General features: G+C 46.2%; 1 protein-coding gene across 2 annotated transcripts in view; it reads right to left on the reverse strand.

Moving 5' to 3' along the window:
* PTPRO (protein tyrosine phosphatase receptor type O) overlaps positions 1-24,508 on the reverse strand; it is a 258,979-nt gene that overhangs the window by 11,262 nt on the left and 223,209 nt on the right. For both annotated transcript variants that reach the window (XM_060245875.1, XM_060245876.1), the window contains 7 exons: positions 18,891-18,972; positions 17,359-17,449; positions 15,694-15,770; positions 11,346-11,480; positions 6,624-6,746; positions 4,972-5,126; positions 1,304-1,439 (listed from right to left, as the gene is read on the reverse strand). In XM_060245875.1, the coding sequence (XP_060101858.1) occupies positions 1,304-1,439; positions 4,972-5,126; positions 6,624-6,746; positions 11,346-11,480; positions 15,694-15,770; positions 17,359-17,449; positions 18,891-18,972 (799 nt within the window). The remainder of the gene's footprint in view (positions 1-1,303; positions 1,440-4,971; positions 5,127-6,623; positions 6,747-11,345; positions 11,481-15,693; positions 15,771-17,358; positions 17,450-18,890; positions 18,973-24,508) is intronic.

Genomic DNA, 24,508 nt, shown 5'->3' on the forward strand with positions numbered 1-24,508 from the left:
TATATGGAGCAGAGGTCCATCAGTGGCTATTAGTCACAAGGTATAGATGGAACACTCTGTCTGGAGCAGAGATGCTTCCGGAGTTCTGGCCCTGCTGGCGGATCTCCCAATGGCACCTGGGTTTTGGCCACTGTGTGACCAGGGGTGGAATTCTAGCAGGAGCTCCTTTGCATATTAGGCTACACCCCCTGATGCAGCCAATCCTCCAAGAACTTACAAAGTTCTTACAAGGGGGGTGCAGCCTAATATGCAAAGGAGCTCCTGCTAGAATTCCACCCCTATGTGTGACACCACTGCAAATTAGGATGGGCCACTGGCGTGATCCAGCACGGCTTCTCTTATGTTCTTATGTTCACCTCTGAACATTTCTTGCCTTGAAAACCCTATGACGTCACCGTAAATCCGGTGTGAACTAACGGCACGTCCCACCACCAACTGTTCTTCTTGTACTACAAACTAACATAGCTATTCACCTGAAACTGTCTTTCAGGAAAGTTTTCATTTACTATACCTTGTAGAAATCTTCATTGTGTCAGTCTGTGTGGTGGAGAATTTGCCGAAACATGACTACGCACCTGAAACTGCCTTTCAATAAAGTTTTCATTCGCTGTTTGCTATATAAGCCTTTGTTGTATTGGTCCACACGGCGGAGGTTTTTGAGGTAAAATATTTTTGTTTTAATTTGTCTAGTAAGTTTTACTCCTAAATTAGCCCCATACCCAGCTCCTGACATTTTTAAAAACAGCTGGAATGTGGATATGCAGGGCTTTTTTTTTAGCAGGAACACAGTTCCGGCTGGCTTGGCATCAGGAGGTGTGGCCTAAAATGCAAATGAGTTCCTGCTGGGCTATTTCTACAAAAAGCCCTGTGTGAAACAATGGTGACATCAGGGGTGTGGCCTAATATGCAAATGAGTTCCTGCTGGGCTATTTCTAAAAAAAACCCTGCGTGAAGCAATGGTGACATCAGGGGTGTGGCCTAATATGCAAATGAGTTCCTTCTGGGCTTTTTCCACAAAAAAATGCCCTGTGGACATATATAGTATGTCCACAGGGCTTTTTTTTGTGGAAAAAGCCCAGCAGCTATATTATCCAACTATATTATCACAGAACTATATTATCACAGAAAGTTAAATTCTGAACAAGACAACTTAAAATTGAGAGCTATAGTTTGGTGAAAGAAACCAAATATCAAAGGACAAAGGCAGGGAGGATCCCGTATTTGCAAATATGACATTGGAACACACACAGCTTGATAAGAAAAACTGAGAATCCATTTTGTAACATGCAGCTGCAAGTCCTACCTCTGTTTGTACCATGGACATCCTATAAGACCGCATATCAGCCACCAGCCCCAGTATATCTACAAACTCGTGATCCCGAATGTGCTGTAGGAGCCGGTCCAGTGCTATAAACGTCCCCGTTCGTCCCACGCCGGCACTGCAACACACAGATTGTTACACATCACTGTTGTTTTGGAGACTGGATGAGAAAAGAACAGAGAACGCGCTCGATTGCTATCAATCCCCATTCTGTGCAGACATAGCACTTGCTTTGTGAATATCCATCTGAATCATGGAGTCTAAGTTAAGCTTTATGAATTTGTAAGAGCCCCGTGGTGCAGAGTGGTAAAGCTGCAGTACTGCAGTTGGAGCTCTCTGCTCACAATCTGAGTTCGATCCCAGCAGAAGCTGGTTCAGGTAGCTGCCTCCAGGTTGACTCAGCCTTCCATCCTTCTGAGGTCGGTAAAATGAGTCCCCAGTTTGCTTTTTTATGAATTTTAAGTACACCAATGACTGAGCTAGTGCAAGCTTGACACTGGAGTGTCAATCCTCAAGGCACTTTCCTGGGAGTCAGCCCCAACACTGTAAAGTATAACAGTGATACACATGCAGACATTTGTATCATACAAATATAGACATATAGAAACATAGAGCTAGAAGAGACTCAAAGGTGAACTAGTCCAACAGGGTACTGATGGAACTCTCTGGGGCAGTGATGCTATGTATTCTTAGTGCTTTGTGGGGGGCAACAGTGGGAGGGCTTCTAGCGTCTTGGCCCCACTAGTGGACCTTCTGATGGCACCTGGTTTTTTGGCCACTGTGTGACACAGAATGTTGAACTGGATGGGCCATTGGTCTGATCCAACATGGCTTCTCTTATGTTCTTATGGCCCTGCTGGTGGATCTCCTGATGGCACCTGGTGTTTTTTGGCCACTCTGTGACACAGTGTTGGACTGGATGGGCCATCGGCCTGATCTAACCTGATTTCTCTTATGTTCGCATGGCCCTGCTGGTGGACTTTCTGATGCCACCTGGAAAAGTCGCCACACCTGCATATCTGAGAGCCGCCGCATCTGCATATCTTTGCATGATAGTCCCGCTGGGCTCCTGAGGGGTGGTGGCTACAAGCATAGACAGCTTCAAGAGGGGACTGGATAAGCATATGGAGCAGAGATCCACCAGTGGCTATCATTGGAACTCTGTCTGGGGCAGTGATGCTCTGTATTCTTGGTGCTTGGAGGGGGGGGCAACAGTGGGAGGGCTTCTAGTGTCCTGGCCCCACTGATGAACCTCCTTATGGCGCCTGGGTTTTTTTGGCCACTGTGCGACACAGAGTGTTGGACTGGATAAGAACATAAGAGAAGCCATGTTGGATCAGGCCAATGGCCTATCCAGTCCAACACTCTGTGTCACAGGCCATTGGCCTGATCCAACATGGCTTCTCTTATATTCCTATGTTCGATGCTAGGGATCTGGGAAGCTTCCGCACACATTTATATGTTTATAATTTAAAAGGGGCAGAGGGACGACAAAGAGAGAGTTGTTTCCTCGTCCCCTAAATTTGTCCCGAAATAGCCATTGCTGTTTGGTAGCTACCCAAAAAGCAGCTATCATCGGCAGTGGGCTTCTGGCCTCTACTCAGAGGTGGGCTTTGTTTTTCCTTCCTTGTTGCTCCTGTGAGCGATGGGTAGCTGGCACTGATGATGAGGTTCATGGCCAAAAATATGTTATCAGGCAGACGACTCTGGAAGGAACAGATGGTCACACGCTATATGGAAAAGTGGGCCCCACAGTCGGATTATATGTTATCAGGAATGCCAATGTTTGCTCATCGAGGTTGGCAATCCAAGTTTAAATCTGGGACTGCCCCTCAAGAATATTCATTTTGCTGCTGTTCCGAGGCAAAACCCTGAATGCAATCTTATTTGATCAACATTCACCAGAGTCTCTCTACCTTTTCAGACCCTAACCAAGTTTGACTGGCATCCCAACAGTCACCTGTGAATGGTGATACGCCTTCGATGTGGAACATTCATTGTAATGTATATAACACAAGGAATCTGTGAGGTCTGGTACTTGGCTGGGCAAGTCTAGCTCGCCACCTAGTGGTGCATAAGGCTAAAAGAGCTAGAACTTCCAGCTGCCAGACAATCTTAGGATCTCCTCTCTATAGCACACATAATGGATGATGATGATGATTATGATGTTGTTGTTGTAATAAGGATAAAAGGAGAACAGGAGTATAATATTGCCTTAGAGAGCTTTGGAGGAAGGGTAAGATGAAAATGTGCACATTCTAGCACATTTCTATCTTTGCCTTCCTCCAAAGCTCACTAAGGCAATATTATACTCCTGTTCTCCTTTTATCTTTACTACATCATCATCATCATACATTATGTGTGCTATAGAGAGGAGATCCTAAGATTGTCTGGCATCCAGAAGTTACAGCTCTTTTATTCTTATGCACCACTTTCCCTTTGCTACTCCTGAAGGTGCTAAGACAACAGAATTCAGAGTGGGACTGTGTAGAGGGATTGTAGGAAGACAGACCAAGGTAGGGACAGCGCTATCTGAGGACGCTACCTCTCAGCACTGTGTCTTCCTCTTGCTGCCTTCCTCAGCACATCCCATCATCCAAACCCCTTCCTGGATTTGGAGCAGGTAGCACTCTGCAAAATGGAAGAGTTCAGGAAGCCCCATTTGTTGTGTATAGCTTGCTCTGCTAGCCATAAAGATGCCTGGGAATTGAGGAGGGGAGGTTAGCTTCTCTGGCTTCTGGCTGGGAGGCGGGAGGCGTGTATGAAGTGCAGCAGTGATGACCATGAAGACAACCAAGGTGGGGTGATGACAATATGCCCAAGGCTGCCACCACACCGGGCCCTAGCACAGAGCTGGCTGTGTCAAGTGCTGGAAAAATGAGACTTCAGCTGAATGGCCCAATGTTGGGCAAAGTGGGCTCAATGGCGAAGGACAGCTCTGCCATTCCCATACTCGCTCCCAGGGCTTTTTTTGTTGCAGGAACTCTTTTGCATATCAGGCCCCACCCCCTGATGTAGCCCATTCTCCTGGCGCTTCCAGTAGGCCCTGTACTAACAGCCCTGTAAGGAATTCTAGCAGGACCTCCTTTGCCTATTAGGCCACACACCCCTGAAGTAGCTAATCCTCCTGGAGCTTACAGCAGGCCCTGTACGAAGAGCCCTGTAAGGAATTCTAGCAGGACCTCCTTTGCCTATTAGGCCACACACCCCTGATGTAGCCAGTCCTCCTGGAGCTCACAGTAGGCCCTGTACGAAGGGCCCTGTAAGGAATTCTAGCAGGACCTCCTTTGCCTATTAGGCCACACACCCCTGATGTAGCCAATCCTCCTGGAGCTTACAGTAGGCCCTGTACGAAGAGCTCTGTAAGGAATTCTAGCAGGACCTCCTTTGCCTATTAGGCCACACACCCCTGATGTAGCCATTCCTCCTGGAGTTTACAGCAGGCCCTGTACTAAGAGCTCCGTAAGCTCCAGGAGGATTGGCTACGTTAGGGTTGTGTGGCCTAATATGCAAAGGAGTTCCTGCTGCAAAAAAAAAGGCCCCGCTCGCTCCCATGTGTCTTGCACACACAAGACGCGATTGCCTCCTTTCCTGACCCTGGTCTCCCGTGCCCCTTCGAACATCCCACCATCCCAAGGAACCATTTTTACCTGCAGTGTATGATCATGGGGCCTCTGCTTTTTGTCGCCTGCTGCCTAACCATCTGTACAAACTGCAAGATGCTCTCGGCGGCGTTTGTGGGAGGGACGCCGTGATCGGGCCAAGCCGTGTAGTTGAAGTGCATCACGTCCTGCACTTCGTCTGCCTAGGAGGAAGGAGAAACGAAACCGGGGCCTGTTAGCTCTTGGCTTTCTAAATAAGGCCCCTGCAACACAGGGGTACCTTCAGCTGGGAGCTGGAGAAAACTCACAACTCGAGGTGGGGTGTGTGTGCCTGCAAGAGACCTCAGTTCTTCACATTGTGACATTTTTCTGCCTTTCAGTATTGTTTGAGCCACTGCCCTTCTTTCCACCAACAAGCCACCTACAACTATTATTATGAGCATGGTTATCATGAGCAGAAGAGCCCTGTGGCACAAAATGGTAAAGCTGCAGTACTGCAGTCGGAGCCTTCTGCTCAGTTCGACCTGAGTTCGATCCCAGCGGAAGCTGGTTCAGGTAGTCGGCTGCAGGTCGACTCAGCCTTCCATCCTTCCGAGGTCAGTAAAATGAGTACCCGGCTTGCTGGGGGGAAAGCGTAGATGACTGGGGAAGGCAATGGCAAACCATCCTGTAAAAAGTCTGCCGTGAAAACGTTGTGAAAACGTCACCCCAGAGTCGAAAACGACTGGTGCTTGCACAGGGGACTACCTTTACCTACCTTTTTATCATAAGCATAATGAGCTGTGATTTAGGGGTTCCCATTTCAAAACCTGTCCTCTCACCGGTTTGCCTAAGACAAACCTCTCAGGCGAACAAAAGCCAAAGGGGCACAACTGTGCATGAAGAGCAGTTGGATCTTAGAATCACAATGCAGGAAATTCACACGTACCTCCACCTAAGTACAAAGGATCAGCATTGCTGTCAGATGGCCATCTAGCCTCTGTTTAAAAACCTCCAAGGAAGGAGAGCCCACCCTCCTGAGGAAGCCTATTCCATTAAGGATTTGCTCTGTCAAGAAATTCTTCCTAACGTTTAGCTAGAAACTCTTCTGATTTTAATTTCAATCTGTCAGTTCTGGTCTGACCTTCTGGGGCAAAAGAAAACAATTCCACAGCATCTTCAATATGACAGCCCTTCAAGTACTTGAAGATGGTAATCATATCATCTTTTAGTCTCTCCAAGCTAACATGCCCAGCTTCTCCTATCCTTTGATATAAGGTGCTGGTGAGAACCAGGATTCCTTCTAAGCAATGGAGTCTTGTGAGCAAAAATTCTACTTCGTGAGCTACTGCATACATTAATTTGTTCTGGAGCCATCCTTCCTGAGATAAGACAAAAATGTCTGAACTGAAAGCTAAAGAACTGTGAGCTAGCTCACACTAACTCAGCTTAGTGGGAACCCCAAGGAATACAGGGAGGGTCAGAAGCTGAGTGGGAAATAAGCAGGAACTCCTTTGCATATTAGGCCACATCCCCTGATGCAGCCAATCCTCCTGGAGTTTACAGTAGGTCCTGTACTAAGAGCTCTGTAAGCTCTTGGAGGATTGGCTGCATCAGGGGTGTGTGGTCTAATATGCAATGGAGTTCCTGCTACAAAAAGAAGAAAAAGCCCTGGAAATAAGCAACAAAGCCCCAAGGCGAGACAGTTTACATCGACCTACGTAGCTGATTCTGAAATTCCTATAAGCCCAATCTGGTTGCTCTTCTTCAGACAGCATCTCCACTGTGATGTCCCCATAAGAAACCGGCTCTTCCGTGAAAGGCCAATAATGGTCGCATTTTACCTGGGAGGGACAAAAACAAAGAAACAAGCATCATAACCAAGAAATTCCTGTTTTCTTACAGTTGCTTGAGGAGCTGGGCAGAATCTTAGACCTGGGTCAAAAAAAAAAAAAATCTAGCTGAACTGCAATTCATGGTAGGTTCCCCCTAAATTTGGCATCCTTGGTGTGGCAGGGTTTCTGTTGGGTTGGCCCTCTTTATGAAGAAGAAGAAGATGAAGATATTGGATTTATATCCCGCCCTCCACTCCGAAGAGTCTCAGAGCGGCTCACAATCTCCTTTACCTTCCTCTCCCCACAACAAACGCCCTGTGAGGTGGGTGGGGCTGGAGAGGGCTCTCACAGCAGCTGCCCTTTCAAGGACAACCTCTGCCAGAGCTATGGCTGACCCAAGGCCATTCTAGCAGCTGCAAGTGGAGGAGTGGGGAATCAAACCCGGTTCTCCCAGATAAGAGTCCGCACACTTAACCACTACACCAAACTGGCTATGAAATTGGCCATAAGCTCTCCAGCACCAAGTTATTCAGCACTCTTAAGCATTCATATTGCTAACAGCTAACAGCTTGGGCTGAGAATCTAGGTCAGTAAATGTGTGTGAAAGGTAAAAGCTGTCTCAGGACAGGAATAGCCTTATATGGTATGAGCAGGAAGCAAGATACTGGCCATCTGCAAGATTGATGACGTATATGATAACGAAGAAATAGAGATAAGTGATAAAGTTTTCCGGAGGAAACTCTTTATAAAGCCTGGGATTCAGAGAGAAGGGGCTGCCTGCATGAGAGACATTGGGTCTCTCTGCTGGTAAAGCCAAGAAATTAACAAGCCTTTGTCGATTTCAGGCTAATCTGACTAGGAGACTGTCTCTATGCTGGTCATGCCAAACTAATTGGGATTTGGGATTTAGACTCTAACCGAGAAAATGCAGCCTAACAGCATGTAGTCCCTGTTGGGACTTTGACTTTTCATAAGTACTATGCTTAACTGTAGATCTATGCTTTATTATAGAGATATGCTTGACTATATTATAACTGTAGATAGATCCATTTAGATAGCCGTGTTGGTCTGAAGTAGTAGAACAAAATAGGAGTCGGTTGCACCTTTAAGACCAACTTAGTTTTCTTCAGAAAGTAAGCTGTGGTGTGCATGCACACTTCTTCAGACAAGGAATGAGGTACAGTAAGCATAGCTACACATAGCTGGTGGGGTTTGGAATGCCAAGCGGTACAAAGTTAAAAACCAATAGCACAATAGTAAAATTAACAAATTCAGAAAACCTTTGATCTGGGTTGCCTTAGCATGGGAAACCATAAAACAGTAACGTCAGAATGTGAGAATGCCTGTTAATTATTCTATTGCTAATAAACCTGGGTCAAAAAAGAAGGCATTTCTTTCCCAGAAGTTTTTCCTGTCCAACTAATTTACCTTTTAACATGTAACATAAATCTATAACTGTGTAACTGTATTCTGAAATGTACTAATGTTATCTATTGCTTTGCTTTTCTATATGTATTGTTAAGCCTTCTGTCTGGAGAGAAGAAACTTGGAGTCTAATAAAACTTATCCGTATGGTCTTGAAACTTATTAGTGTGTATGTATAAGCCTTCTGAAAACTGCCGGTTGTTTTGGTTACTGAGGTGTATAAAAAATAAATCCCGCCACACTTGGGTCTTACAGAAAGGGATCGCTGTACCTAATAGTAAATTAAATGACTCTCTGGGCAGGGGTGGAATTCTAGCAGGAGCTCCTTTGCATTTTAGGCCACACCCCTCTGATGTAGCCAATTCTCCAAGAGCTTACAAGGCTCTTTTTTGTAAGCTCTTGGAGGATTGGCTACATCAGGGGTGTGTGGCCTAATATGCAAAGGAGCTGCTGCTAAAATTCCACCCCTGATAATGGGAGTTGTCAAATCAGGCCGCTCACAGACAAGGTAAGGGACTCAACCTATTTGGGAGACTTACCAGGTATTAGGGTTGCCAACTCTGGGGTTGGAGATTTGGGGATGGAGCTGGGAAAGGCAGAGTTTGGGGAGGAGAGAGACCTCAGCGGGGCATAATGCCATTCAGTCCACCCTCCAAAGCAGCCATTCTGCCCCCGCCCCCACCCACCGAGGAACAGATCTCTGTAGTTGGAAGATCACAGGCAGTTCTGGGAGTTCCCCAGGCCTGGCCTGGAGACTGGAAACCCTACTGGGTATGCAGAAACTCTGTAAATCAACCAATGAAAAAAAAGACCCCCCCCATAAAAAAAAAGCCACACCTATTTCATGCAAGGCTTGTTCCAGGTGGAGAGCTCTTTTGCTCCCAGGGCCTCTCTCCATTTTCACACAAGTTGCCCTGGATTTGCAAGTTGGCACGGCACTCTTCCGCAGCAAGCAGGACCCTCTTCCAAGTGGTTTCAGCTTGCCCCAGGAGAACGGCAGGCCAACTCACAGCTCGTGCAAAAACGGAGACAAGTCTCAGGATCAAAAGGGCTCTCCACTCAGAACAAGCCCTAGTGTGAAATTGGTCCCAGGTTGCTGTGGACTGAATATGGTCCAGAAGGGGCAGAATGCTGAGAGCATTCAAAAATCACTCACAGGGCAGGGGGAAAGGGGTACAGAAGGGAAATTCACTGTTTGAGCTCTGGGAACTTAAAAGGGTGAATCTTAAAAGGGTGAATATTCAGGAGGATTCATGGGAGTAGTTTGGGACTTCCAAATTGTCCCTTCTCCTTCTGTGATTCTCCACAGGTCGCTAGCTTGTACCTGTAATGGGGATACCATGCGCTCCTTCCCTGCCATTATACATATTTTTATGTATACTGTATTTTAGATGGTATCATAGACTATAATTGTATAATTACATTGCCCTTTATTGGTTATGAACTGGACTTTTATGAATTGTTTGCTGGTCTGTCATGATCCTGGGCGTAGCGAGGCCTGCAGGCCCCAGGGAAGAAGAAGATGATATTGGATTTATATCTCGCCCTCCACTCCGAAGAGTCTCAGAGCGGCTCACAATCTCCTTTACCTTCCTCCCCCACAACAGACACCCTGTGAGGTGGGTGGGGCTGGAGAGGGCTCTCACAGCAGCTGCCCTCTCAAGGACAACCTCTGTCAGAGCTATGGCTGACCCAAGACCATGCTAGCAGCTGAAAGTGGAGGAGGGGGAATCAAATCTGGTTCTCCCAGATAAGAGTGCGCACACTTAACCACTACACCAAACTGGCTCTCCAGCTTGCTTAGAAGTACTAGGAAGAGCCTACATTTCCCAGGATTCCCTCTATCCCTCTGATTAGGTGGCTAGGGTTTTGGAGGGAAACTGGCCCAGAGAGGGGTGGGGCCTAGGAGGAGAAGATAAAAGAGCCAAACCCAGGAAGGGAGTGTTCTTTTCCTTGAAGGCCGAGTTGGAGGCAAGCTGTAGCCTGGAGAGCTTGAAGCAGAGAAAAAGGTCCCTCACCCAAGGGAAGTGGTGAGCGTTGGTTAGTAGTTTAGGGACTTTAAGTTCAGACATGTTAGGACTTTTATTTTCCCTTCACCCTTTTACTGTTTTATGCGCCTTGTTAATTTATAATGCACTGAAATAAACCTTTTTGTCGTTGTTGTTCACTCTGCCCGGTCCTCACGCATATTATCTGGCCTAAGCTACAGGAGGCCTGGAGGGCTTGGGAGGGGACTCTGGGCCATCTCAAGGGGAACCCTTAACCCAGAGTGGTGGCAGCACTTGGTAAGACCCCCCTGAGTCATGACATGGTCTATGACAGATATAAATTCATCCCTCCCTCCCTTCATTCAAACAGCCACCCAGGCAGCAATCTTCTGTATAGCGGGGAACAGATAGGTGCCTGCCAGCCTTCCATTGCTATTAGAAATGGGCTGGGAGACAGCACACAGAAAACACACAATCATCTCTCCTAATGCATACAAGGCTCACATTGAAGTTGCCTGGCAGCAGGTCACAGACACACAAAAAGGAAGTACATGTCATCAATTTATGGAACTCACTGCTGCAAGATGCAGAGGTTGCTCTAGAATCTAGATTGTGGGTGACCAAACTTGCTTAATTTAAGAGCCACATAGAATTGCTTGAGAGCCTCAAGACATCAATGTCAGATGTTTGAGAGCTGCAAGAGAGGGAGGAAGGGATAGATAGATAGATAGATAGATAGATAGATAGATAGATAGATAGATAGATAGATAGATAGATAGATAGATAGATAGATAGATAGATAGATAGATAGATAGATAGATAGATAGATAGATAATGATGATGGACGGACAGACAGATAGATAGATGGGGGAGGAGGGGGACAGGTGGAAAGAAAGCAAATTTAACTTTAAATGCATTTTCCGCCAGCTGGCTTGGCTTGGAGAAGTGATTTAAAGAGAAATGCCCAGCCGATGGCGCAGTGGGGGCTTTGAGAACCACACAATATGTGTGAAAGAGCCACAGTTTGCCCACCCCTGCTCTAGATTATCAGACAAACAGAGGCAAACCACAAATGGAGATTTGTTTTTTCTATCCTGTTCTGTTTCCGAGTGTTCAGAGTCATCTTGAGAAAGAGGACGCTGGGATGGAGCAGCCATGACCGACTCCCCCTTTGCAAGGGGGCTCTAGACCATACCCTCCGTTTCTCGTTACACTGCGTAAGCATCACAATGATCTGTGACTTCTGCTGAAGGGCCATCTTCCAAAAGTCGTTCCGCGTCTCCGGCAATGGGCCTTGAGTGGCGATGTACTCTTGAGGAGAGTTGTAGCCCTAAGAGAAAAAGCACAAAACATTGCTCGAGAGCTTCCTCAAAAATATGGAAGCCCTACATCCATTTAGCAACTTACAAAAAAGGATCTTAGGTGCCATGAAATTTAGACCAGTGCTTTTAAAGCCAACTAGAAGAAGATGACATTGGATTTATACCCCATCCTTTACTCTGAATCTCAGAGCGTCTTACAATCTCCTTTACCTTCCTCCCCCACAACAGATACCTTGTGAGGGAGGTGGGGCAGAGAGAGCTCTCCCAGAAACTGCCTTTTCAAGGACAGCTCTGCAAGAGCTAAGGCTGACCCAAGGCCATTCTGGCAGCTGCTAGTGGCCATGATCCAAATTGTGGGGGCACATGTAATTGATCTTTTTGAAGAAGATTGCAGATTTATACCCCGCCCTTCTCTCTGAATCAGAGACTCAGAGCGGCTTATAAACTCCTACATCTTCTCCCCCCACAACAGGCACCCTGTGCGGTGGGTGGGGCTGAAAGAGCTCTCACAGCAGCTGCCCTTTCAAGGACAACTGCAATAGCTATGACTAACCCAAAGCCATTCCAGCAGCTGCAAGTGGAGGAGAGGGGAATCAGACTCGGTTCTCCCAGATAAGAGTCCGTGCACTTAACCACTACACCAAACTGACTCTCACAAGTTTGAGACTGATTGGAATTCATGGCCTTTGTCACATCTGAACCCAGGTCCCGAGGAGGGGCTGCAAACACCAGCTTGTGGATCTGGTGCTACACAAACTTCTAGCAAGCTATCACTTCTTCTGCCTGGTCCTTCCCCTCAATTACATATAGATACATACAGAAGCAGGAGGAGAGCACAGTAATTAATTCTTCCTAATTATTTACATTTTGTGTACACTATATATAATTACAGAGCAGGAGCTAATTAGTTTGCTCCTAATAGAGCTAATTAATTAGCTCCTAATTAATTGCTGACTACAGCCACATTTGGAAAAACACGGCTCCTCTCTCACCCACAAAAGGAGATGGGATTCGGGTTAATTTCAAACACTCCCCTAAAGAAGATTTACCAAACGCGTTTGTTGCACAGACCAATTGTTATCCCAACTGGCAACCTAGATGTGTTTGCCCTGGGGACTGCACACATATTAGGGTTGCCAATCCCCAGGTGGGAGCAGGGGATCCCCCTGTTTGGAGGTCCTCCTCCTGCTTCAGGGTCATTAGAAAGTGGAGGGGGAAGGGAAATGTCTGCTGGGCACTCCATTATTCCCTATGGAGACCAATTCCCATAGGGCAGGGGTGGCTAATGGTAGCTCTCCAGATGCTTTTTGCCTACAACTCCCATCAGCCCCAGCCAGCATGGCCAATGGCTGGGGCTGATGGGAGTTGTAGACAAAAAAAAAATCTGGAGAGCTACCATCGGCCATCCCTGCCATAGGGTATAATGGAGAATTGATCCATGGGTATCTGGGGGGCCTGCTTTTTGAGATGGAGGCACCAAATTTGCAGCATAGCATCCAGAGCCTCTCCCCAAAATACCCCCCAAGTTACAAAAGGATTGGACCAAGGGGTTCAATTCTATGAGCCGCAGAAGAAGGTGCCCTTATCCTTCATTATTTTCCATGGAGGGAAGGCATTTAAAAGGTGTGTGGTCCCTTTAAAAGTGATGGCCACACCTCCCTTTGGAGTTCAGTTATGCTTGTCACACCCTTGCTCCTGGCTCCATCCCAACATCTTGCTCCACCCCCAAAGTCCCCAGCTATTTCTTGAATTGGACTTGGCAGCCCTACCCATATTTCTCCTTAATGAGATATTCTCTCTGGAACATGGTGTTCTAGTCCTAGTTATCGGTGGGCATTTCTTCAGTCTCATTTTTGTTGCTTGTGTATTTCTGTTACTGAGTGTGTGTGTGTGCTTCTGTTCCACTTGTGTTTTGCTCCTTCTACTGGTCAGTGTGATATTACATCACATTATGCCTGACATATCTCCCTGGAGATTTAGCCCGATTTCACACTAGCTTTACGCTGCTCTCAAGCTCCTCTTCTCTGAGCCTTGTAAAGATCATCTTGCCTCAGCATTCCGTTAACCATGGCAACTACGGACGCCTCCGTTTCAATCTCCAGCCAGATGAGAAACTCGGCCGCTCACCAACCCTCAGTGTTTCCCTCCCCAAGAGGCTGGTGGCATATATTCACTACATTCCAAAGGGAAAAAATATATATATTCTAGTTGTCGGGACGTCTATCGCCTACCTTGGGACTGAAATATGACCCTTCTACTCCTAGGCTCAGCTCAGATCAAAGGTTTGCTCAATTTGTTAATTTTACTATTCTGTCATTGAATCTTCAATTTGTACCGTTTTGCATTCTAAACCACTCCCTACCAGATAATTTTACTATACTGTCATTGGATCTTAAATTTGTACCAGTTTGCATTCTGAGCCACTGACGACCAGCTATGTGTGGCTTTGCTCACTGTACCGGATTCCTCGTCTGATGAAGTGTGCTTAAAGAGCACACAAAAGCTTACGTTCTGAATAAAACTTGGCTGGTCTTAAAAGGTTCGACTTGACTCCTATTTTGCTCTGCTCCTCTTCTCTGCAGGGGTTCCGTTGGATTTCACACTATCTGCCCCGGGGCTGCAAATCCCTTTGCCTTTTTCGCACAGCAAACAGAAACCAGTTTTTAGAGGTTTCTGATTGCTGCGTGAAAAAGGCAAAGCTAGTTGCAGCCCTGGGGCAGATAGTGTGAAATCCGAAGGAAGCCCTGCAGAGGAGCGCAAGAGCGGCGGAAGGCTAGTGGGAAATCGGTCTTAAAGTGCAGGTTTTTATGCCGGTCACTGTGATGTGATATCAAATTGACCACTAGAGGGAGCAAAGCACATGTGGAAAAGAACACACACACACACACAACCGCAGCAACAGGAACCCACAACCAAGGAATCTGAGTATGCAGAAAAGTCTCATGGAGTGGAGTGGAACTGCAGATCCATTTAGTTCTCTGTTTTCCACTAGAGGGCAAGTACTGAAACATCTGGATGTGCATCCGGATCCATATTATCATTACAGAAATTATAAGGAAGCATGGGTTTATATTCTTGGAGACAGATAAATCATAAAAAGAGTACTGAAAGTTCAAAGAAATTCACAGTGGGTCATTGGAAGTTTGCCAAAAGTCTGCAGCCAAAGACATGCAAAACAGAGTGATTGACTTTCATCCATTCCTACTGCAAACCACGATTTCAAGCTGGGAACAAGCCAACGTTTGCCATTTTGGATGTCATGCCAAACAATGAGTTGGTGCAAAGCAGAACAGGCTGGAGAAGGAAGCCATTGAGCAATCCCAGAGATCTCAAACTGCCCTTCCATCTGAACTAAGTCAGGATATCTTCTCTAGAACAGGGGAAGCTGAACTGTGGCTCTGGAGCCGCACGTGGCTCTTTCACACATATTGTGTGGCTCCCGAAGCCCCCACAGTCCCATTGGCTGTTTTAAAGAGAGAAGTGTTTTAAAGAGAGAAATGCCTTCTCCAAGCCAAGCTGGCAGCTTGGAGAATGCATTTAAAGTTGCTTTCTTTCCATCTCTCCCCCAATCTTTCTTCCTCCTCCCCCAATCTTTCTTTCTTTCTTTCTTTCTTTCTTTCTTTCTTTCTTTCTTTCTTTCTTTCTTTCTTTCTTTCTTTCTTTCTTTCTTTCTTTCTTTCTTTCTTTCTTTCTTTCTTTCTTTCTTTCTTCCTTCCTTCCTTCCTTCCTTCCTTCCTTCCTCTCCCACTGTAGAACATAGCTTGCCTCATTATACGTAGTTCTGCCCTTACACAAGCACTCTGAGACATCCTTAGGAGAAGGGCAAAACTTGCCCCTGGAGACCCTAATATTCAGGGGTGGAATTCTAGTAGGAGCTCCTTTGCATATTAGGCCACACACTCCTGATGTAGCCAATCCTCCAAGAGCTTACAAGGCTCTTTTTTGCAAGCTCCTAGAGGATTGGCTACATCAGGGGTGTGTGGCCTAATATGCAAAGGAGCTCCTGCTAGAATTCCACCCCTGCTAATATCTGAGAATCCCATCCGCTCCTATCTGCTTAGCCCCATCCTGATTTTAGAGCCTTGGTCACGGTGGGGTAGGACTGAACACTGGGAACTGATAATCACTAATCTCTCTGGAGGTTCGGGTCCTGTTCACAGCCTCCCCCACAAACTATCATCATCACTGTTCTTAAGACTGATTTAAGGCTGATTCACTCACAGGGATATAGTTGGCATTGATGTAATCAGAGCCTTCTTCTTCATTCATTGAAACTAACCGGACGCGGCTGAAGTCATCTGCGAAAGGCAAAAGACACACAGGTGGATTGAAGTATACACCAGTACAGAAAATTCCTAATTAAACCTCAGATAGCTGAAGGTAAATGTTTGGCTGGCCTGCTGGCTTCACCAATGCTTCAGTAAACTCACAAGCCCATCCAATCCGAAGGCTCTTTTATTGCTCCCACTGACACGAACCTTTATTAGCAGTCTCTGTGAGCTCATTAAAATCACCGAGAAGAGACAGGAGTGTTTCAGAGAAGCCCCCCCTGCCCCGTTCATTATTAACTAATGGATATATTTCATTTCCTGTCTTCTCTCCCCTCAGGTAAAGCCACTTCCTCATTAGGGGAAAAGGTTACATTTATATGATGAAGAAGAAAAGGGAAAAGAGAAGGAGCCAACCATGGGAAGGAAGGGAAATGCCTAATGGTTTGTTGTCGTTGAATGGCTCGAGTGTGTGTTTTAGTGGCTTGAGTTTTAGAGGGTGGTTTTTAATTTAAAGAGCAGAGCACGGAAGAGGTGGCATAGAAATCTCCTAAAGAAATAAATAGAGTCAGAGAGCATTTCATAGAAAAAGAGGTGCTGGAGCTCATTAACACAACTCCTTTGCATATGCCACACACCCCTGACATCACCGGAAGGTGTACTCAATTATATCAGCTTAAAATGCTTCTTGAATTATAACTGTCATCATAAAAACTTACTCCCACCATACTTTTAAAATTACTTCCTTCTATGTGGCCACAGTGACACATGTCTGCTTTATATATGTTTTGGTTATTATCCCATTTTTTGTGAGGAAAAATATTAGAAAATTTAAATCTTAGAATTCAGCAAAATTCTCACAGGGTGTTTGAACAAACAAGCCCAGAAGCAAGTATGGCGGGTGAGGGGGGGAAGGTTAAGAAAGAAAGAGCTCACAAAAAAATTAGAGGTTCTGGAGCTCTACTCCTGTGAGCTCCTACCCCAAATGAGGTCTGAATAGAATACAGGCTCACTTGGTGTTCCCACACTAAGGTTTCATGCTGCCTATCCAGGGGTGGAATTCTAGCAGGAGCTCCTTTGCATATTAGGCCACACGCCCCCTGATGTAGCCAATCCTCCAAGAGCTTACAAGGCTCTTTTTTGTAAGCTCCAGGAGGATTGGCTACATCAGGGGTGTGTGGCCTAATATGCAAAGGAGCTCCTGCTAGAATGCCACCCCTGCGCCTATCAACTGGCTGATATCTTCAAGATGTGTGCCTGCTCAAAATGGAGTCCAGAGGAAAAGCTGCTCTCTGAGCAGTTCCAGAGAAGAAAACCACCTAACCATTGAAGTGTGCAGCATGGGGGAGGAGCCATATGCGGCCAAAGCCGCATGAGGCGCTGCCTCAGCGTGACCAACTTGCCACACAGAACCGCTGGCTACATTCTCAGTAGCTGTCCCAGTCTTCCTCTGAAGTTGGGAGGCTGGAGCGATCTCCACAGGCTGGCTGTCACAGGATTGATTTAAAAACAACAACAACCCCAGTCCGATGACTAATGACTGGGACTGCCGTTACACACTGACAGGACTGCAGTGCTCAAAGCTAACTTAGCAGCGTTCCCTCAGAGAGTGACTTACAAGGCAAGATATTCGTATAGCGATTTTTACTGCGATTCATAGGAAGGTCAGCTGCAAAGTGAGGGATATCCAGTCCAATCAGCTTCAATTCCTGTGGGTAACACAAAACAAAAAAGGCCACAGTTAAGCCAACCCGTTTGTTCTCAGTTCTTAGACTCGTGATCCACAGCGTCACACCCCCAATCTAAGTCAGGTCTAGGGTGGCCAACTCCAGAGATGAGAGGGGGGCAGTGCTTGAAGAGGATGGATTTTTGGAGACAGGAGGGAGTTCAGCAGGGATCTAATGCTATCAGTTCTGCCCTCTGATTCTGCCATTTCCTCCCAGGGAACTGAACCCCCAGGTGGGCCTTGGAGGTCTCCCAGAATGATATCTGATCTCCAGATGACTGAGATAAGTTCTCCTGGAGAAAATGGCTGCTTCGTAAGGTGGGCTCTATGGCATTATACCCCCCCTGAGGTCCCTCCCTAAACCCCACCCTCTCCAGGCCCCACCCCCAAATCTCCGTTAATTTCCTGTTCAGGAGTTGGCAACCCTGTCATAAGAATATCAGAACACCAGAAGAGCCCTTCTGTGCCCTGACTTGGATAGCCCAGGCAAGTTTGATCTTGTCAGATCTCAGAAGCTATGTAGGGTTGATTCTGGCAAGTACTTGAATGGGAGACCTCTTCGACATACCAGCAGTTGGGTTAACAGGGACAGGCTTTATTCAGCCACCTCTCTGAATATCCTCCAGGCCCACAGTAGGGGTCAGTCACCAGAAGTTGACATGATTTCCAGGCGCAAACACACACACACACACAAATAGAAAGAGGAGGAGGAGAAAGAGAAGAATGAGGAGGAAGAGAAGGAGAAAGAGAAGAATGAGGAGGAGGAGGAGAAGACGACGCTGAAGATGCTGAAGACGACGAAATATTTACCACAATATCACAATTCAAGAAACTTTCCAAAAATCAACATTCAGATACAACTAGTAATTGAATTGAAATAGAATAATGAAAATCTATTGAAGAATGTTTCTTGAATTGTGATAATTGTTTCTTACTACATGTATCTGAATTGAGACCACCAATTCTTTTTCATTATCTGTATTCATTATGATTATGTTTCAACAGACTGATGTCTACTGGTAACTTGTGAAATTTTGAGAATTTTTTTGATGGTCTTCCCTTGCATTTTCTATCTTTGCGCATTTCATACGCTTGGGGTCCCTATTGTTTGGGATATAAATGCTGACATTCTCAGACTGCTCTCCTTTTTCGAAATGTTCCCTGCAGCCCCCCCCCCTCACCCCTGCCCTTTTGTATGTCTTTTTGTGGTTTATGAGCCCAGCGCAGGGCCCTATATTTTGGTGAGATTTCCCCTGTAGAATATCAATCTGATAAACGAAACCAAATGCAGGGAATTAAACATGCTTTCTCCCACATCCAGTCTAAAGCAGTACATCTCAGAAGGTCTTTATGTTTGCTTTACCATTTCTATCTGCGGAAATTGCGGAGAGGTTTGGGGCTGAGTTATCCCAGTGGGGACTTACCTCAAACTGCAGGGAGAATTTGTAATCGGAATCTTTCGCCATGTCCTTGATGTAGCTGTCAAAGTCATCCAGCTGGACGGGGCTTTAAAAACAAACCACACAGAGAGAAGGAGAACGTGCCGGTCATTCACAGAAGCCACCATCTGGTAATTGAACCGTGGAGCTGAATTGTGATCCAGTAGGCCTGGATATGTAAAGAAACTCTACAAAGAAAGTGTCATATATATATTTGATGGTAGGGTCCGTAAAGGGGGGAGAATCCTGGTAAGTTCAGTACCTGGGGGCCGCTGGGGAGATGGGTTGCTGCAACGTAGCCACAACACTGTCAGACAGTGCCTGGCAACCAACAAGAGGATTATATCCTCTGCATTGCTACATCACTTCCAGGGAAAACATAGGTATCTCTAGGAATCCCCAGAAACTCTATGGTAAAACCATAGGGTTTCCAGTGATTCCTAGAACTACCCTCTGTTGTTCCTGGATCTGCCACAGAAGAATGTTGATTTTTTAAAAAAATTTCTCCCACCACCACTTAAAGTGGCCGTGGGTAACAGGAGCTGGTGTCAGGGAAGGCCCTGATCATTGGGGGAATGATAAACCTACAGATCCATCCCCCTTTAAAGGGACGCTACAGTAGGTTGATGCTGTCTCAGGATGGGTCAAAGACCCAGTCATCTACACTTTCCCTCCAGCAAGCTGGGTCCTCATTTTACCAACATTGGAAGAATGGAAGTCTGAGTCAACCTGGAGCCAGCTACCTGAACCAGCTTCTGCTGGGATCGAACTCAGGTCGTGAGCAGAGGGCTCCGACTGCAGTACTGCAGATTTACCACTCTGCGCCACGGGGCTCTTATATATATATATATATATATACACACACACACACACACACATACATACACACACACAGACGCATATATATAAACTGTTAGCCTCAATTCCAAAGTGTCTGAGGAAGTGTGCATGCATCTTGAATTAAACTTCATTGGTTTTCAAGATGCCACCGGACTCAAAATTTGTATCTGCTGCTCCAAACCAACATGGCTGCCAATCTGGATCTATCTACCAGGGCATGTTAGTCTTCTCTCTGCAGAGAAGGGGCTTCATTTGCATGGAACACCATTCAAACATGTTATGCTCTCAGTGGAAGGAAGTCTTTTTGCCGCAGACACAGGAGCATGCCTCCGAGCCTGTGCCATTTCTTTCAGAGGCATGGAGTCATGAGGCCACCCTGGGGCTGGCTTTGGGTGTAAATTCACCCTAATGTATTCAATAGGGTTGCCAGGTCCTACCTTGCTGCTGGCGGGGGTATTCTGGACTGTCAGGAAGTCTGCTGTGCACGCTTTGCATGTGGGTTTTGATAACGTCACTCAAAAGTGCCATCATTGAGACACTGCCATCGTGTGCAACACTCTTAAGTTTTGAACAAAAACTCCATGGCATCCTCAGAGGTGTAACCCAGAAAACTGGAACTCTCTCTGGGATAGTCACCATTGCTGGCGAAACGTCAGGTCTCACAATGCCAAGACCATGGCCACAAAGTCTGGAAAATCTACAACAACCGATGGACTCCGGCTATGAAAACCTTCAACGACATACTCTATGGTTTTTTGCTACAAAACCATAGAGTCTCCAAAACCCAGAGTGTCATCATGCAACATTAGCAACACGATGACATCACTTCTGAGTGACATCATCATGGCAGGGACATCATGCAGATGATGTCCTTGTTTGGGGGTGGGGTTCCCCCCACCAGCTAGCTAGAGGCCAGTGGATTGGAGTTCCAAAAATCTGGGAATCCCCTGGCTGGACCGGGGGTCTGGCAACCGTAGAATTTGATTTATATACTGATAAATGGAAATGAGGCAAACCGTTTCTCTTGCTTAATTGTTGCATTCTAATTCTCAAATGCTGATGCATGTGTCTCCATTTCCCCTCCCAATTTCCTACATGGAACACCCCCTCCCCTCCAAGGAGTTCTGTCTCTTATCAACAGTTAATTGCTCCTGTTTACCTGCTAGCAATAACGATTCAGTGCACAATTAGCAACTCCGTGTTGAAAAGGGAACAGAACTGATAACAGATCCATTCCAGAGGCTTGTCACAGTTCATCACTGTTAACTAAAGGCACGGCACTGTTGGAATTGCTAACGGGAGCTAATTGATTTTTCCCCAAGAGCTAATTCTCTACCGCTCGGGAACATTTTTATCATGCGTTATCTGCTGGGGAAGACAAAACAGAAAACAATTTCTCTTGCTTCAGTATAATTCTCCATTGGTAATTGGCCTGGCTTCATGCTTTTAGGAATCTCTGGTCAAGAGACCACCACTGGTTCTCAAAGCCAAGCACTTGCCCTTAAAACAAGATGAGAAAAGCAACAGATTCACAGTGTAATTCTGAACAAAGTCATATCCTTCTAATCCACTGGAGTCAAGAGGTTTAGAAGAGAGTAACTCCACTTAGGATTGCACTGCTAGTGAGGTCAAGCAACTGGAGGTTAGAACTGTGTCAGGAGATGCAGGGCTGGTGATGAAAACATCAGCCGTGTGTGTCCTCCTCCTCATTCCTTGGTAACATTTAGTACCATGAAAATGTGGGGACTTACGTCACAATTGCCTCACCCCCACAAGCAGCCAATGATGTTAGGATGGAAAAATTTCTAGAAAGCTGCTTCATATCAGGTCAGATTGTTGGTCCTAGCTCAGTGTCATCTGTGGCTAGCAGGCAGAACAAGGACTCAATTGCCTAGAAAACTTGAACAGGGAATGATCCTGCAACCTGAATGTGAACTGGCTCAACTTGAATTAATTTAAGTTTACCATTGTTTCAATGTACTTCTTTGGGAGATTAATTTACCGCTGTCAGCATTACAACTCTGTGGCTGGATAAAACTGTTGTACTAACAAAATATTTCAAACAGGGTTACGGGCCCAGTGTGTTTTCAAGAAATGGAGCAGAATAGAAATCAAATAAACTAAACTAAACTACCACATACAAAGCACACACTCTACAACTGAGCCACATTTGGAGAATGGCACCATGCACAAACTTTTCAGAAAGCCGGGGCAGAGTTGCCAGCCTCCAGGTGGGTCCTGGTGATCCCTCCAAATTACAACTGCTCTCCAGATTACAAAGATCAGTTCCTCTGGAGAACATGACTTCTTTGAAGGGTAGGCTCTACAGCATTGTACTGTGCTGGAGTCCCTCCCCTCCCCAAACTCCACCACCAAATCTTCAGGAATTTCCCAACCTAGAGTTGGCAACAATAAGCTGGAGCAACCTATTGAGTTTCTTGTTGCCTCGCTTCTTGACGAATTGAGCAGGAGTGTCCAAAGAGAGCACGTAAAGTAGGCAGGCTAAGGACAAGATAGCATTTGTGACACTTTCAACAGGACTTTCCCCCCTTTCACAGTCCCTGGAGCTGCATGTTAAGTGAGGACAGTAATGGCGTGGAGGGGCTATTTAACAGAAATCCCACCCAGGATCCCACCATCACCACCATCCCCAAATCCCATTGTACTTCATTGGGAGAAAATGTCTGTGCACCCACCAGTGGAGTCAAAAGGAGCTTGGGGGGAGCAATGATAGGTGAGCTTTTTTTGCCAGGATCACTGTATGCAATAGCTAATGGCTGGCCCCACTGCAAATCACAAAATCTGTGCAGTGGTGCCAACTATGGTTACCCAGCAAACTTGGGCAACTCCTCACATTTGCAAAAAAAAAATTATTAAATTGTTTTTAAAGGGGGGGGGAGGAACTGTTGGAGTGAGCAACACAGCATGCCTGGACATTGGGGGGTGGGCGCAACATTGCTCTAAGTATGCATAGATGTTATCTACTTGAATGGGATGCTTTCTTTGTCTTAACCTGGGAGCTGCTACCTCACCCCTTGTCTCTCTGCGTTTTCTCTCACACTTCACATGGCCTTCCATGGAGAAACATGTCTCTACAGGTCTCTCCTTTAAATATAGTCCCACACACACGATGCCAGACAAGCTGGCCATTTGTGATAGGGGAAAGACTCTTTAAATCAGGCTTCTTTCTCTCCTTTGGCTACAACATGAACTGGATCTACTTGAATAATGTAAGTTCATCTCCCCCCCCCCCCCCATGTACTTTTTTGGGGAGATTAATTTACGGCCCGTGGTATTGCGCTTCTACGACTGGGTTAAAATCTGCTATATTAGCCAAATATTCCAGTAGGGCTATAGGCCCAGCACGCCTCCACCATGCCACTCTTTTATATTAACCAAATATCCCAATAGTAACACACCCTGCAAAAAAGCAACACATCTCCTTACTGACAACCAGGGTTCTTTTTCTAGCAAGAGCTCCTCTGCATAATAGGCCATGCCCCCCCTGATGTAGCCAATCCTCCTGGAGCTTACAGTAGGCCCTGTACTAAGAGCCCTGTAAGCTCTTGGAGGATTGGCTACATCAGGGGTGTGTGGCCTAACATGCAAATAACATCTTTGCCCTTGACACAGTTCAGCCGGTATTGTCGATTGTTGTAGCAACCACAGCACATGCGAAGTAGTTTTTGGGTCAGACCTTGGAACCTTGGAACCAACCAGGACAAGGAGAAGAAGATTTTGGATTTATATCCCGCCCTATACCCTGAATCTCAGAGTCTCAGAGCGGTCACAATCTCCTTTACCTCCCCCCCCACACACACACAACAGACACCCTGTGAGGTGGGTGGGGCTGAGAGTGCTTTTCAGCAGTTGCCCTTTCAAGGACAGCCTCTATGAAAGTTATGGCTGACCCAATGCCATCTCAACAGGTGCAAGTGGAGGAGTGCGGAATCAAACCTGGTTCTCCCAGATAAGAGTCCGCACACTTAACCACTACACCAAACTGGAGGAGGAGAAGACAAGAAAATGGCAGTATGGACTGAGAGAGGTGACTGCGAGCCAGGAAGAGATAAGTGGGGCGGCAACAGCAAACAGCAAAGGGGGAAATTAATGGAGAAAATTTGATTTCCCTTCCCCAAGTCCTTGTAGGTACCCTTTCCCTTTAAACAGCAACTGCAGCTGCTGCAGTCCATAAAAGGGGGGGGGGGAGTCTATTAAAAGGTTCAGAAACCACCTGCAATTTCACCTTAACAGGCCTCTTTGGACAGAACAGCAGGGGTTTTATGACAGCCTGGCATTACTTGCATCCCAACAGATTGTCATGAAAAAGAAACACACATTCTCTCCGTGAGGAAACCCCACAATACTGTATTCAGATAGATCCAGGTGGGCAGCCGTGTTGGTCTAAAGCAGGGGTGAGGAACCTTTTTTTCTGCCAAGGGCCATATGGATATTTATAACATCATTTACGGGCCATAAAAAATTATCAACTTAAAAAGCAGTGCTCCGCTGAGGGAGAATGATTCAGGCCTGCAAAATTAATGCAAATAATTGTTTTTCTTTTTCTAGGGAGAGCCTAATCTGGCACAAACACCCGGCCCGCTGCCCTAGGCAAATGCCTAGGTCCAGGGCTTTTTTGTAGACCACATCCTCTAATATTAGCATATTAGGTCACACACTCATTAGCATATTAGGCCACACCATCTGGGATAATCAAGTGCGAACTGAACAGTGACAGTAACTTTTCCAGGCCCTGCAGCAAT

The sequence above is a fragment of the Heteronotia binoei genome, chromosome 8, assembly GCF_032191835.1.
Source record: "Heteronotia binoei isolate CCM8104 ecotype False Entrance Well chromosome 8, APGP_CSIRO_Hbin_v1, whole genome shotgun sequence".
NCBI lineage: Eukaryota > Metazoa > Chordata > Lepidosauria > Squamata > Gekkonidae > Heteronotia > Heteronotia binoei.